Source organism: Mesoplodon densirostris, chromosome 16 (assembly GCF_025265405.1).
Source record: "Mesoplodon densirostris isolate mMesDen1 chromosome 16, mMesDen1 primary haplotype, whole genome shotgun sequence".
Lineage (NCBI taxonomy): Eukaryota > Metazoa > Chordata > Mammalia > Artiodactyla > Ziphiidae > Mesoplodon > Mesoplodon densirostris.
The window spans coordinates 65396452-65410083 of record NC_082676.1 but is presented as its reverse complement, the minus strand read 5'-3'; the positions used below and the strand labels follow the sequence as shown (position 1 = coordinate 65410083).

Here is a 13632-nt window from a genome sequence, read left to right as displayed (position 1 = left end):
GGGGCATCCACACCATCCCCGGGGTGGGGTGAGGCAGGCCAGGAGACCAGGGAAAGGCAGACAGACTCCACCCAATGTCAAGTACAACGCACCAAGTGGGGACGGCTGTGCCCTGAGAAACTTCAGTTAGACTCAAGCAGGGGCTCCTCTGAGGCTAAAGGGAGAACAGCTGTGGAATCTGTGCCTCTGAGAAGTAGAGCTGCAGGGGCCCAGAAGCAAAAGCCCTAGGCAGTCAGATGATCCAGAGACGGGGACTGGGGGACAGTGGGACACAAGGGTGAGTGCAGGCATGAGACACCCACCAGGGGCACCAGGGACAGCTCCCCAGCCAGGGCCTCAAGCAGAAGAGGAAAGAAGGAAAATCCCTACAATGTTTTTCCACATCCCATTTTCTGGAAAATCCATCATTAGCAGCAGCTGCTGGGCGCCATCTGAGGTGCCAGAAAAACCAGGGCAGGAGGAGGGAGCCGGGTCTACCACAGTGTCCCAGCCAACGCCCACCCTGGCAGGACACCATCATCCCTGGCCTTACTGGCCCATGGCTCTTGGCCATCCTGGGCCCAGCTAAGTCTTCTATCCAGCTTGGCCTGGCCCAGCTGCCCCCGGGAGGCTTTCCCCCCGACTGACGAAGACAGCTTCACCCCGTCATGGGTGCTGGCCACGTGCTCCCCATGCTCCCAGCCCCAGGGAGCCCCTTCTCCCCAGGACTCACCTGGGCCTGGTCAGGGCCCACGGTGCAGAGAAAGATCCTGCCCGGCAAAGCTCCTGCGGCCTGAAGGCAGAACCAGGACAAAAGCCAGGTGCATCACCACAGGCCAGGGCTGCCTCGGAGCATCCGTAAGGGGCGTGCCACGGCTAACAGTGTGGCGGGGGTGCAGAGAGGACACTGGAGGAGGGCCTCCGGAGGCAGACACTGGTGGAGTCGTCACCCGGCTTCAAGGCCCTGAATAGCCACTTTTCCACATCTCCATCTGCTTTTTTTAAAAAATAAAATTATCTTTGGCTGCGTTGGGTCTTCGTTGCTGCACGTGGGCTTTCTCTAGTTGCGGTGAGCGGGGCTACTCTTCGTTGCAGCGTGCAGGCTTCCCATCGTGGTGGCTTCTCTTATTGCAGAGCACGGGCTCTAGGTGCGCAGGCTTCAGTAGTTGTGGCAGATGGGCTCAGTAGTTGTGGCTCGCGGGCTCTAGAGTGCAGGCTCAGTAGCTGTGGCACACAGGCTTAGTTGCTCCACGGCATGTGGGATCCTCCCGGACCAGGGCTCAAACCCGTGTCCCCTGCATTAGCAGGTGGATTCTTTTTTTTACAAATTTATTTTATTTATTTATTTATTTCTGTCTGCATTGGGTCTTCATTGCTGCACATGGGCTTTCTCTAGTTGCAGCGAGTGGGGGTTACTCCTTGTTGTGGTACACGGGCATCTCACTGCGGTGGCTTCTCCTGTTGCAGAGCACGGGCTCTAGGCACGCGGCCTTCAGTAGTTGTGGCTCACGGGTTCTAGAGCGCAGGCTCAATATTTGTGGCACACGGGCTTAGTTGCTCTGCAGCATGTGGAATCTTCCCGGACCAGTTGCTCTGCAGCATGTGGGATCTTCCAGGACCAGGGCTTCCCAGACCAATCCCCTGCATTGGCAGGCAGATTCTTAACCTCTGCGCCACCAGGGAAGTCCCTCCATCTGCTTTTGCGGTCACTGTTCTGGGGGAATGCCAAGGCTGCTGTGGGCCAGCCCCACCCCACCCCCAGCCCCTCGGGTTTCCACTGCACCCCCCCGACATCATCATAGTCACTGATGCCCTGCCCCCCACTCAGGTTCCCTCTGTCTTACAAAGCGGGGCGGTGGGGAACACAGCAAGCCCACGGAGCCACCTAAAGGAGTACGAGGAGCCCAGCAGAGCTGGCAGAAGCAGCAGAGGCTGGCTAAGCACCACAGCGGCCAGCCCCCACTAGGAAGAGAGCCAGCACCCAAGAGGTCCTAGGCCAAGCAGGGTCCACCCTCTGGCCATGTGGACCCTCCCAGATCCCTCCAAGGCCCAAGCCAGCAACTTCCAGGGACCCCAAGGCTGGAGGGGTCAGGCCAGGTAGGGGGAGAGGTGACCTGGGGACCACACACACCACCTGGGGATAGGCACACACCCACATCAGCACAAGACACGTGTCACCTCCCTGGGCACCAGGGACCAGGCTAGCCCACAGCACTGGATGGAGATGGGGGCTTTCTCATACCTGGCCCGTTCCCTCCTGTTCCCTCTCCTGACCCAAGACAGGTAAGTGTGTTGGGGGAGGAGTGAAGACCCCTGTTCTGCCCCCACACCTGGGCCTTCCTTCTCCTCTTCCCACAGTGCCCAGCTGTCACTGGAGAGCCCAGTCTGCCCCAACTCCCCCTGCCTTCCAAATCAGACATCCAGCTTCCCGGGGGAGCATGTCCTTCTGGCTTCGATCTTTCCTATTCCGAGCAGGAGCTGGGGGTGGGGGAGAACCCCTGCTTCCACCACCAAGCTGGAGGTGTCCAGCGGAAGGTGCTGAGGGCCCCTCATCCTGTGGACAATGGTGGCTCCCCCAACCTCCCCACACAGGGCTCAGCCCCTGCATCCAGCCTCTGCTCACATCCTAGTTCTCGCAGAGGGGCAGGGAAGGGTGCCTCAGGGCCCAGCAGGGAGAGATGGGGAGGGGGCTGTTAGATAAAGCCGAGTGGGAAGAGGTGTGTGAGGTGGAGGCCAAGGAGAGGGTCGTTTTTGAGCCCTGGGTGGCTCCAAGTGCAGTGCCTCCTAGAGCTGAGGAAATGGAGACCGCAGATCAGCCAGGACCCTGCCCTGCAGCCCCAAGCAGCCTCAGTCTCCTTCTCTGTCAAGGCGGGGGAGTGGCCGGGGTGCCTGCTCCCCAGTCCAGATGCCAGGCGGGGTCTGGGGGCCAGCCGGAGCCCCCAAGGAAACATCTGCACATTCCAGACGCATGTGGTCAGCAGTGGAGGCGAGCACCAGGCCCCAGCCCAGCACCCCACCCGGCGCTGGCCGCCACGCTGGAAACAGGGCTTGGGGGGGAATGGGCTCCGGAGAGGCCGCCTGCAGATGTTACGTAACCACTCTGCCCGAGCCAGCAGCTGCCTCCTCCCTCTGGCAGGACAGGACAGAGCTGCGGCAGGAGAAGGCCCCCCACTCCCCATCCGAGGCCCAGGGCTCCTGCTTCCCGCTCTCGCTGGGCTTCCAGAAATGCAGCCTCAGCTGCCCTGTCCTCTCCATGGAGGCCCCAGGGCTCCAGGGAAACAGGCTTCCCTCAGCCCAGCCACAGGGGACCCCCAACACATCCCCTCAGGAGCCAGGTTGAGGCAGAAGGGATGAGAGGCCACAGGCTGGTCTCGGCGCCCTGGGACCCCACAGGCTGGTCCAGACCCCACCCACACGCTCAGCTCCCAGTGCCCCCACTCAACGCCGCGGTAACGGCTCCTTCTGGCAGCGGGACGGGGTGGGTCAGTTTGAGTCTAGTAACCTCACTCTGTCTTCATTCCCTTCTATTTATGGTGAGAGAGGCTGGCTTCCAGGGGCGGAAATGATGATGTTTAAATTAATGAATTCGTTTTGGAGAGAGAGCCGATCTGAAGAAAAACATGCGGAGAGGGTGAGCTGCAGGGGTGGGCGGGGGCAGGCTCTTGGCGCAAGGGGCATGGAGGGGCCAGCCCGAGCCACCCACCCCCATCTGGCACCAAACTAGGGCCCAGAAGGGGGGTCTGGACCTCAAAGACAGGGAAAGGCCTGCGAGAGCCCCCTGGCGCCTTGTCCCAGGGTGTCGGAATAGGAGGTGGCCTGTGTTTCCCTGAGCATGTTATGGGCTCCCTCAGCAGGCGTGGCCATCCCACGACTGAACCATCACCAGGATGAGACACAGGCGTCTGGTGTGGTGACATCCCCTGCCCAGGAACCCCCTGGAACTATAGGCCAGGACAAGGAAGGGAGCCCCGAAGAGGGGCCTTCCCGGATCAGCCTACAAAGAGGCAGCCACCGTCAGAGCATTAATAAGACCGGGGGCGGGGGGTGGCGAGGGGCTGAGAAAGAGGGGACCCTCCCAGGAGAGGGCCCAGCTTGCCCCTCCACCTGCAGCTGGGGATTTGGGGCCACTCTTCAGAGCAAGGGGAGGAAAAGGACTAGTACCCAGGGACGCTGGCGCCCAGGTGCTGCCTTCAGCTGGGATGTCCCTCTGCACTCTGGCCCGTCACAGCCAGCCAGGGCAGGGGCTGCACCGACCCCTTCTACAGATGGAAATGCTGAGGCTCCAGGAGGCTGCCCTCCTCACCCTGTGGTCGCTCCCGAGAGTCCGAACAGTGAGGGAGAAAGGTAGCCGGGGCTCTCCCCATCCTGGCTTGGGAGCCGGCACATGGCCTCCAGAATTCCAGGGGCAGAAGCATCATCCAGCGTGGCCAGCAATCCCGTCACCCAGTCGGCCGCTGGGCACGGCCACTGGGCTACAGGGCTCAGTTTAGAGGTGCAGGATCTGGAGGCCCCAGGTGCTTTTAGCCTTGCCCAGAGCACTGGCCCTCATTCCTTGCCTCAGCCAAAAGGCAAAGCTGGCTTCTGCCCCGCCTCAGGACAGAGCCCTTTCCAGGGCAGCCCCATAGGATCCCAGAGTGGACTCCAGGTCTGCTAGAACTGGGGACACACTTTGCCAGGCCTGGGCCCATGGGCACCTCAGAGGGAGAAAGAGCCCTGCCCACTGTGGCCCCCAAATGTAGCCCCCTCCCTGGCATGGGCGGCTGGGTACCACTGGGCCCTTCGGCAGAGACAACTGCCAAGCCATAAAGAACGAGGTGTTCCGGCAAGAAAGGACATGAGCCGCATTTTCCAGCTGCGACTGCCCAGCAGCGAGACTGCAGGCACGCGGCCTGGCCGGCCAGCACAGAGGGTGAGCCCCAGCGCACCCATCTCAGGCGGCGGCCGCCACCCCAGACAGCACAGCCAGAGCAGGGTGTTTTCATTCCAGCACTCGGTGGGCTGGGCCCGGCTGGGTTCCCGTTGTGGCGCTGGCCGCCGCAGAGTGTTCCGGAAAGGAAAATGTGTGTCTCATCCAAAATGGCTTCCTCACTTGAAACCAAACCCCAGCCGGGGTCCCCCTCGGGAGCCAGGGTCCCCACACGCCCACCCACATGGCACAGGCCCCCCGGGTTGGGGGCGAAGGCAGTGGCACCGCCACCCGGCCAGCTGTCACAAGACAGCAGAGCAGCCGGAGAGGAGCCCGAACCTAACCTCCGAGGCGGAAGCCACAGGACGGGCCTGCAGAGATCTGGGAAAGGGAGACCGAGTCTGCGCACACTGGGCACACCTGCCCCGAAAGCGCCCACACCGGTCAGCTCCTCAAGGGGCAACACGAGGGCTGCGGTGAGCGGGGCAGCCACGGGGAGCACTGAGCAGCTCAAGTGTGCGCAGATTCCAATGGTGCCTCATCAGCTCAGGGCACAGAACAAGGGGTACACGAGAGCTCACAGTGCTGTTTATGCCTCATAACTTCACCATGTTACACATCCACACATGAAGGCATCGAACACACAAATGCATAAAACAGATAAAAGCACAAGAGAAACATGCCAGGCATGACACATCCCAACAGCCATCTGGCTTTGCATTGAAGGCACCTCTGAGGCCAGACCAGAGGAGGCAGGAAGGCTTCTGGACAGGGGGCCTCCTGGACTGGGTGCTGAGGGCTGTGTAGGAGCCTGCCTGCCCAAGGCTCATCTGTGTGTTTCCCATCTGCTGCAGCATTTGGTCTGAGCAACACAGTCACGGGCACATGTGCAACAGTTCAGGGGCACCTCTCCTCAGGCTTTTTGTCTGCTCTGCAGCAGGGCAGGTCCTAGGGGCCCAACTCCTGCCAGTGCTTGGGTATAAGGTAATGGGCTCTGAGAACACAGAGAAGGGACTGGGGGGCCACTCTGGCAACAGTTATGATTATTGTGGCCACCATCAACCGAGTCCCATGGGTGCACCATACACCCTCACCTCTGAAGCCCCACAACCACATAAGGTTCATCCACTCATGGTACCCATTTTGCAGGTGAGGCAACTGAAACTCAGAGAGGCCGAGTGACTCAGCCAAGGTCATATAGGAAGTGGAAGAGCTGGGATGTGAACCAGGTCTGACCCAGAGCCTAAGTCCCCTACTCCTGTGTTCCTTGTCTCCCTCCTGGAACCAAACAGAAAGTCAGTGGGGAGGACCAGAGCAGGGACAGCCAAGGGAATTTCAAGGAGGGAGCTGGTGGCAAGGGCTGGGGAGGGCAGGGCCAGGCAAGCAGCTGGGGCCTGAGTCCAGAGTCCACCTGGTCCCATTCAAACATACCCCAGCCCCACTCAGGGATGCCCCCACTGCCACCTCTGTCTGCTGACGAAGCAGGTCACTGGTGCTGTACCCCAGGCCCCCAAATGCAGTGCCAGGGATATGTCCCAGAGCATGCTGATGAAATCACCTCTCTGCCACAACCTACCAGCCACATGACCCTAGGAAGTGACTCAACCTCTGGGAGCCTCAGTTTCCTGGTCTGTAAAATGGAACCAAGTGTGGTTCTAACCCAACTGCACTGGGCCAACACATCACAAGAAAAGGGCTCAGCAGAGAGTCCCCACTCATGGCAACTGTGGAGAAGACAAGGCGGCTGTGGAAGTGGGGTGCACCCCTGGGATATTTTCTTCAGAGATTTGTTTTATAATTCACATACTATAAAGCTCACCCTTCTAAAGTTTACAATTCAGTGGTTTTTAGTATATTCTCAAGGTTGTGCAACCACCACCACCACCATCTAATTCCAGAACATTTTCATCCCCCCAAACAGAAACCCCACAATGCTGGCCTCCATCCCCCACCCCCATCCCCCATCCCAGCTGTAGACACTAGTCTGCTTGTGCCTACATGGATTGGCCTGTTCTTGACATTTCTTATCAGTGCAATCATGCAACATGTGGCTTTTTGTGTCTGGCTTCTTTCACTGAACATGTTTTCAAGGCTCATCCACGTTGTAGCATGTATCAGTACTTCATTCTTTTTCATGGCTGAATAATATTTCATAAACAGACCACATTCTGTGTATCTATTCATCTCTTGATAGACACCTGAGTTGTTTCCACCTTCCAGGTACTATGAATAATGCTGCTACGGACACTTGTGTACAAGTTTTTGTGTGGACGTAGGTTTCGTGTCTCTTGGGTGTACATACACCTGGGAGGAGAATGGCTGGGCCCTATGCTAACTCTACGCTTAGCTTAATCTTCTGTGGAGCTGCCATACTTTTCTCCAAAATGCCGCCCCATCCTACATCCCCACCAGCTGTGCACGAGGATTCCAATTTCTCCACGTTCTCACCAACACTCCTTATTGTCTGTCTTTTGGTGACAGCCATCCCAGTGGGTGTGAAATGGTATCTCACTGTAATTTTGATTTGCATTTCTCTGAAAGCTAGACACTGAGCATCTTTTCATGTGCTTATTGGTCATTTGTGTATCTCCTTTGGAGATTGATCTGTTCAGATCCTTTGCCCATTTTTTATTTTTATTTTTTTTTAATTTATTTATTTATATTTATTTTTGGCTGTGTTGGGTCTTCGTTTCCATGCAAGGGCTTTCTCCAGTTGCGGCAAGCGGGGGCCACTCTTCATCACGGTGCATGGGCCTCTCACTGTCGCGGCCTCTCCCGTTGCAGAGCACAGGCTCCAGATGCACAAGCTCAGTAGTTGTGGCTCACGGGCTTAGTTGCTCCGCGGCATGTGGGATCTTCCCAGACCAGGGCTCGAACCCATGTCCCCTGCATTGGCAGGCAGATTCTTAACCACTGCGCCACCAGGGAAGCCCCTTTGCCCATTTTTTAGCATTGAGTCATAAAGGTTTTTATGTATTCTAGCTACAAGTCCTTCATCAGACAGATGGTTTGCACGTTTTCCCCACCCTGCAGTCGTTTTGCAGGTGTGTTCACCCTCCTGGATGGTGGCTGTCCTCACTGCTCCCAGCTACTGCCTGGCTCCTGAGGGTTACTGGCACTGGGAATGCTCTGGTTGTTGGTCCCTTCATGTCTCCAGGTGTCACAGATGAAGCTGAAGCCTCCCCATTCACCTGCCTGACCTGCCAGGGGACCTCATACAGAAGGCAGGGTGTGCCCTCTTGTCCACAGTTCAGACAAATCTGCAGTCTCTGTCTTACCACAAAACTAATGTTACATGTGCACTTAGTCTGCATTTCCAAGTGCCAGCTATCATATGCAGCTCAGGGAATGTGAGGGAGAGACCAGCTGGGTACGCAGGACACCCAGGGCCTCCTGAAACCCACTGTCTCCACGCCCCAGCTAGTGTTCTTCCTAGAAGATGTCAATCATGACGCTTCTCTCCTGGGTCCCTCAATGCTGCCCCCTTGCTCTCTCAATAGAGGCCCCACCTCCCACCCCTCCATCACCTGGCACCTCTGAGACTCTACCAGGCTGTCCCCTCTATCTGGGACGCTCTCTCCCAGCCCCTGCATGACTCCTGCGTGAGCACTGAGTCTTGGCTTCAATGTCACCTACACTGGGGATCCTTCCAGAGAGCCCCTCCAAAACGGCCTCCTCCCCATCATCTGTCTTTTGGTTTAACACTGGCTCTGCTGTCATAAAAGCCTCAGAGACGTGGGCCTTGAAGACCCCTGGCACAGGGCCAGGCACACAGCAGCCAGGCCCTCCCTCTGGTGAGGGCCCAGAGACAGGCCCCTCCGCTGCCCCGCCAGCCCTCAAAGCAGCCACGTGCATGACACCTGCAATCTAATATGTTACACACATGCCAGGCCCACGTCAAGCCCAGGGGTCTACTCCCCGATGTCCACCTTCCCTCACACCCATGTCCTGTGCAGGCCCCGGGGGCTGAGTCTCCCAGAGACTCCCCTATTATTTAGGGGCACAGGCGAGGAAGGGCGAGGCCCTGGGTGCCCCCAGCCAATGGAAGACCCTAAGGCCCCAATATTTTAATCAGCGAACCAAGTGCCTATCGAGTCCCTGCTCTGAGCCTAGTCCTAGACCCAAACATTCAGAAGACAGTACGAGGCCCACTTTGGGCCCCTGGCCAAAATTAGCAGCTCACATCACCTGAAAAGCTGTCGGCCAAAAGCAACCACACCTGAAAATAATTGACAGCACCTGGAGCAGTGCTGTCACATCTAGAACCCTCTATGCCGTCCTGTCCAACATGGTAGCCCACTGGCTCTGCGGCTCGAGCACTTGAAATGTGGCTCACCATACAACACAGCTCTGGACCCGACCATCAATGTACAGGAAGAACACCCAGGGCAGAGGGACACACAGAGACACAATCCAAAAGCCGGGTGCCGTCGGAGCCGGTTTCTTCAATAAATCGCACAAGAGGAAACAGATGGAAGGAAAGCCTACACATCCACAGAGATTTAAAAGACATCAACTAACCACACTGCCACTGCGTGGACCTTATTTGGGTCCTAATTCAATCTACTAAAAAAACTGAGACAGGGCTTCCCTGGTGGCGCAGTGGTTGGGAGTCCGCCTGCCGATGGGGGGGACGCGGGTTCGTGCCCCGGTCCGGGGGGATCCCGCATGCCGTGGAGCGGCTGGGCCCGTGGGCCATGGCCGCTGGGCCTGCGCGTCCGGAGCCTGTGCTCCGCAGTGGGAGAGGCCACGGCGGTGAGAGGCCCGCGTACCGCAAAAAAAAAAAAAAAAAACAACTGAGACAACCACAAATTTGAACACACTGGACATGCAAAGTGATCGGGGAATTATGCACTGTTTTAGGTGTGATCGAAGTGTCACCATACATTCCAAAATGCTTACAGATCAAAAGTAGGATGGCTGGAATTTGCTTCCAAAATGGGTTGGGGTAGGGTGGAGGTGTGGAGGGGCAGGCCAGGCCACAGGGCAGTGGGTCCATGAGGTTCATCACACTATTCCTCCCACAAATATGTATGCTCAAACTCTCCAGGATAAAAGCTTTAAAAATAGGAGAGCAACAACATTTTACTGAGTAACGTCATCTTTTTCAGGATGTCATCTCCCAGCAGCATCACTTAAACCAAGAAAGGCTACGGTCTCAGAACCCTGGGCCATCCTGCGTGCCGAGGCCCAGGGGCCCCAAATCCCCCACCAGCCAGCCCGTCCTCCCACCCAAGTCTGGACACAGCTGTCCTGCCCCACCTCAGGCTGGCCAAGGAGTCTCAAATGGAGGGGTGGCTGCGAGACACTGATGACAGAGACACCAGGCCTGAGCCCGCTAGAGGAGGCTGCTGGTGACACCCAGGAGGCAGGGGTACTGGGGCCCCTGGACACGCACACCCTCACCCGGGAGGCTCCCTGGCATCTCTGAGCTCAGCCCTGCTCCCTTGGAGATGAGAAGGCTCACCCATCTCCTGCTCCCTGAGGAGGGGGTTTGCAGGGTGGACAGGCAGAATGGCTGGGGCAGCCCACAGAGCACAGATGGTGGCCTGAGGGACTGGGGTGAGGGGGCCTTAACATTTGTGCCCAAGGGCCCAGTTTACCATTTTGCACCCAGTCCTCTGGAAATCTCCCAGAGGCAGCTTCAGAGTGTGAACAAGAACATGAAGTCTCCTCTATTCCCCATCCCCCTCCTCCCAGAGTCCCATCATCACATGCTGCAGGGTCAGCAACCCTGGGAATCCTGCTGGCTCAGGCCAGGCCACCAGCTCCCTGGACCTCCAAAACCCAAGACCAGAGCCTAAGGGGACACATGCAAGGCAATAGGCTCAGGCTCCGTTGCTATGCCTGGGAGCCTGCACCCTGCTGCAGGCCCCTGGCCAAGCTACCAGTACCGTTTATTTCCTGGACAGCTCCTGGAGGCCAGCACGCCGCCAGGTGATGAGGAAGCGGGAATAACCAGCAGGAGCTGGGGCCTGGCCCCCCAGCAGCTCTCAGCCCACGAGAGACGTATGTAACCTTACTCACAGCGTTGAGAAACAAGGATTGGGGTGGATCCAAAACGACTGTGTGGGCACTGGCTGCAGGCCAGAAGCCCACCTCCACAGAGACAGCTGTGATGGCAAACACTTAAGCTGGCAGGGAGCAAGATGACAGCATGGTCCCATGGCTCCCAGCCGCTGCTCCTGGAGAACCTGGTTGCCCCCAGCCCCAACCCCCAGCAAAGCCCCAAGGAGAACCCATCCAGGAGAGGCACCCACCCCTGCCCCACCTGCCAACATCCAAACTCGTCTGAACACTGACCATGAGGGTCCCCCTGATAAAAGGTGGCCACACACTGGAGTCACCCAGAGAACATTACAAAACCAAATCCCAGGTTTAATAAGCCTGGGGATGTTAAACCCCCACCAAGGGATTCCAGCATGCAGCCAGGGAGTGATGGAGTCCTGGCTTAGGTGTCTGGAAGTACCCAAATGGGGCCGGAGGGATATGGATAAGCAGGCCCTGAGCCTGTCCCCATCTCTGGGGACAACCATCTGAAAATCTCAGTCCCCTGAATCCCTTTCAATCCAACCCTCAGCTCCTCACGGTCAAACCCTGCCTCTGCCATGTACTGGCTGTTACTTGCTACTTGTGCTTGGACAAATCACATCACCATCACCTTTGGGCTGTTTTCTCATCTGTAAAATGGTCATCTTCACTGTACCTCACCTCAGAGAGTTAGGATGAGGGTTATGTGTGACAATTCACAACCAGAGCTTGGCACAGGCCCGGGCTGGAGGCAAGCTCTCCATAAAGACTGCCTGTTATTATTTCTGCCAAAATACAAACCTGACAATGGCTTTTCAGCGTTTTAAACCCCTTCATGGCCATGCTACACCCCTACTGTTCCCAGGATAACATCAGAACGCTAAAGTGCACAAATGAGGCCCTTCATGACGCCAGCCCACCACCCAGCCTGCTCCCACTCCCTCACACTACCCCTTCCCCCGACAGTTGCCACACTGGAAGTGTACCCCTACACCCACGTTCGACCAAGTCCAGCCTCCAGGCCTTTGCACATATGGTTCCCTCCTCCCTTCCCCTAGACCCACCTTCCTGCCCCTCAAGTAACAGGCCAATTCTTACACATCCATCAAATTCTTGTCCACCCCCTCCGGAGAGCCTTCCCTGTCATCCCAGATAGAGCTCTCCACCTTCTAGCTTCCTACTCCTGGGCTCCCAAGTGCTGGGTATGCGCCCAGGCCAAGCCGCATCCTATTAAGTCTCTAATTAGCGTTTAAGTGTTTTTCAGAGACCTTCCCGCCCCGCCTCCGCACGATGCTACAGGCCCCCAGTCAGCTGGCGTTGGCGGAGCACCACCGGGTGGTGCGATGTCTCCGCCTGCACAGAATCCGGTATTTTCCTATTTCCCTCTGGCTGAGGCCAGGCGGGCTGAGAGCCGGCCCCGGTCCCAGGTTTTCCTTATTTAGTCGGGCCGACCTCACTGCGCTGGAGCCTCGCCCTGGGAGAGGCCTGGCCCGCACTCCGTTTCCCCTTCTAGAGGCCGGGGACGCGCCCACGCCCTGTGAGGCCCGCCAGGCCGGCGGCCTGCCCGGCCGGCCTCTCCCCGAAGGGTGCAGGCGCCCCGCGCCCCGCCGGGCCTCGGCCGCCGCCAGTCCTTGCGCCCGCCGGGCGCCATGGCAACCGCCCGGCCCGCGTCGCGGGCGGCGGGTTACTCACAGCGCTGTGGCGTCCGCGGGGATGCGCAGCGCGGGCCCGAGCGTCCGCAGTCCTCGGCCGGAGCAGTTGACGCGGCAGGCGGCGCCGGGCGCCGGGCCGCAGAGGCAAGGGGGCGCGCACGGTCCGCAGCCGCGCCCGGGGACCCCCGCCAGCGCCCCGAGCCACAGGCCCAGGCCCAAGGCGAGCGCCAGGCGGGCGGGCGCGGCGGGCGGCATCGTCAGGGCAGCGCAAGCATGGCCCCGGCCCGGTCCCGAGGCCCCGAGCCTGCCCGGCCTCGGAGGCCTCGGCTCAGGCTGGGCCCGTGCACGGCATGGCTGGGCGCGGGAGGGGGATCTGGCGGCGGCCGCGGCCTGTCTGCCTACGCGACGCCCGCTCGGCACCCTGGCCCGGCTCTGGGTCCACGGCCGTCCGCTCGCGCGCTGGCGCTGCAGTGCGGGCCGGTCGCCGGCTCCTCCTCCTCCCGGCGCGGCGCGGGGCGGGCCGCCCTTAGGCCCCGCCCCCTGCTCGGCCCTGTTGGGCGCGGCGAGGGGCGAGCGCCGGGGCGGGTCGCCCCAAGGCTCCGCCCTTCGCTCTGTAGCGTGGGGGCCGGTGGGGCGGGGCTAGATGGGCAGGGCGCCTGGAGCTCCTCCCTTCGCACAAGCAGTGGGCTCCCCAGGGAGCGGCGGCCTAGGTCTGCGCTCTGCCCCCTCCCCGCCGCGTGCGCGCCTCACAGACCTCACTCAGCGCCAGAGCAGTCACAACACTGAAAACACCAGCCGGGACCTCCGAGCGCCCGTTACGCGTGCTCATCCACTCCCAGCGCCTCTGTCCCTCTCCGCCACCGCGGTTTCCAGAACGCCTGGCACACAGTAGGCACTCAATAAATGCGCACCGCCTCCTCTCGTGGAGTTACCAGGGCGCCGGCGAGGAGTGGCGGCTAGCTCTCGCTGTCACGGTGGTGACGCCCAAGTTGGGCCTCACCTGGGCGGTGAAGTTCAGCATCCCGGCCTCCCGCCGGCCGCTGGGCATAGGCGAGCCTGGAAGCC

The 13632-nt window shown here is 59.4% G+C and overlaps 1 protein-coding gene across 4 annotated transcripts in view; it reads right to left on the bottom strand.

Moving 5' to 3' along the window:
- Positions 1-13040, bottom strand: part of PKD1 (polycystin 1, transient receptor potential channel interacting) — a 48162-nt gene extending 35122 nt beyond the window's left edge. For all 4 annotated transcript variants that reach the window (XM_060079107.1, XM_060079108.1, XM_060079109.1 and 1 more), the window contains exon 1: positions 12608-13040. In XM_060079107.1, coding sequence (XP_059935090.1) covers positions 12608-12822 — 215 coding nt within the window. In that variant the 5' untranslated portion in view covers positions 12823-13040. The remainder of the gene's footprint in view (positions 1-12607) is intronic.
- Between the last annotated feature and the right edge of the window lie 592 nt (positions 13041-13632).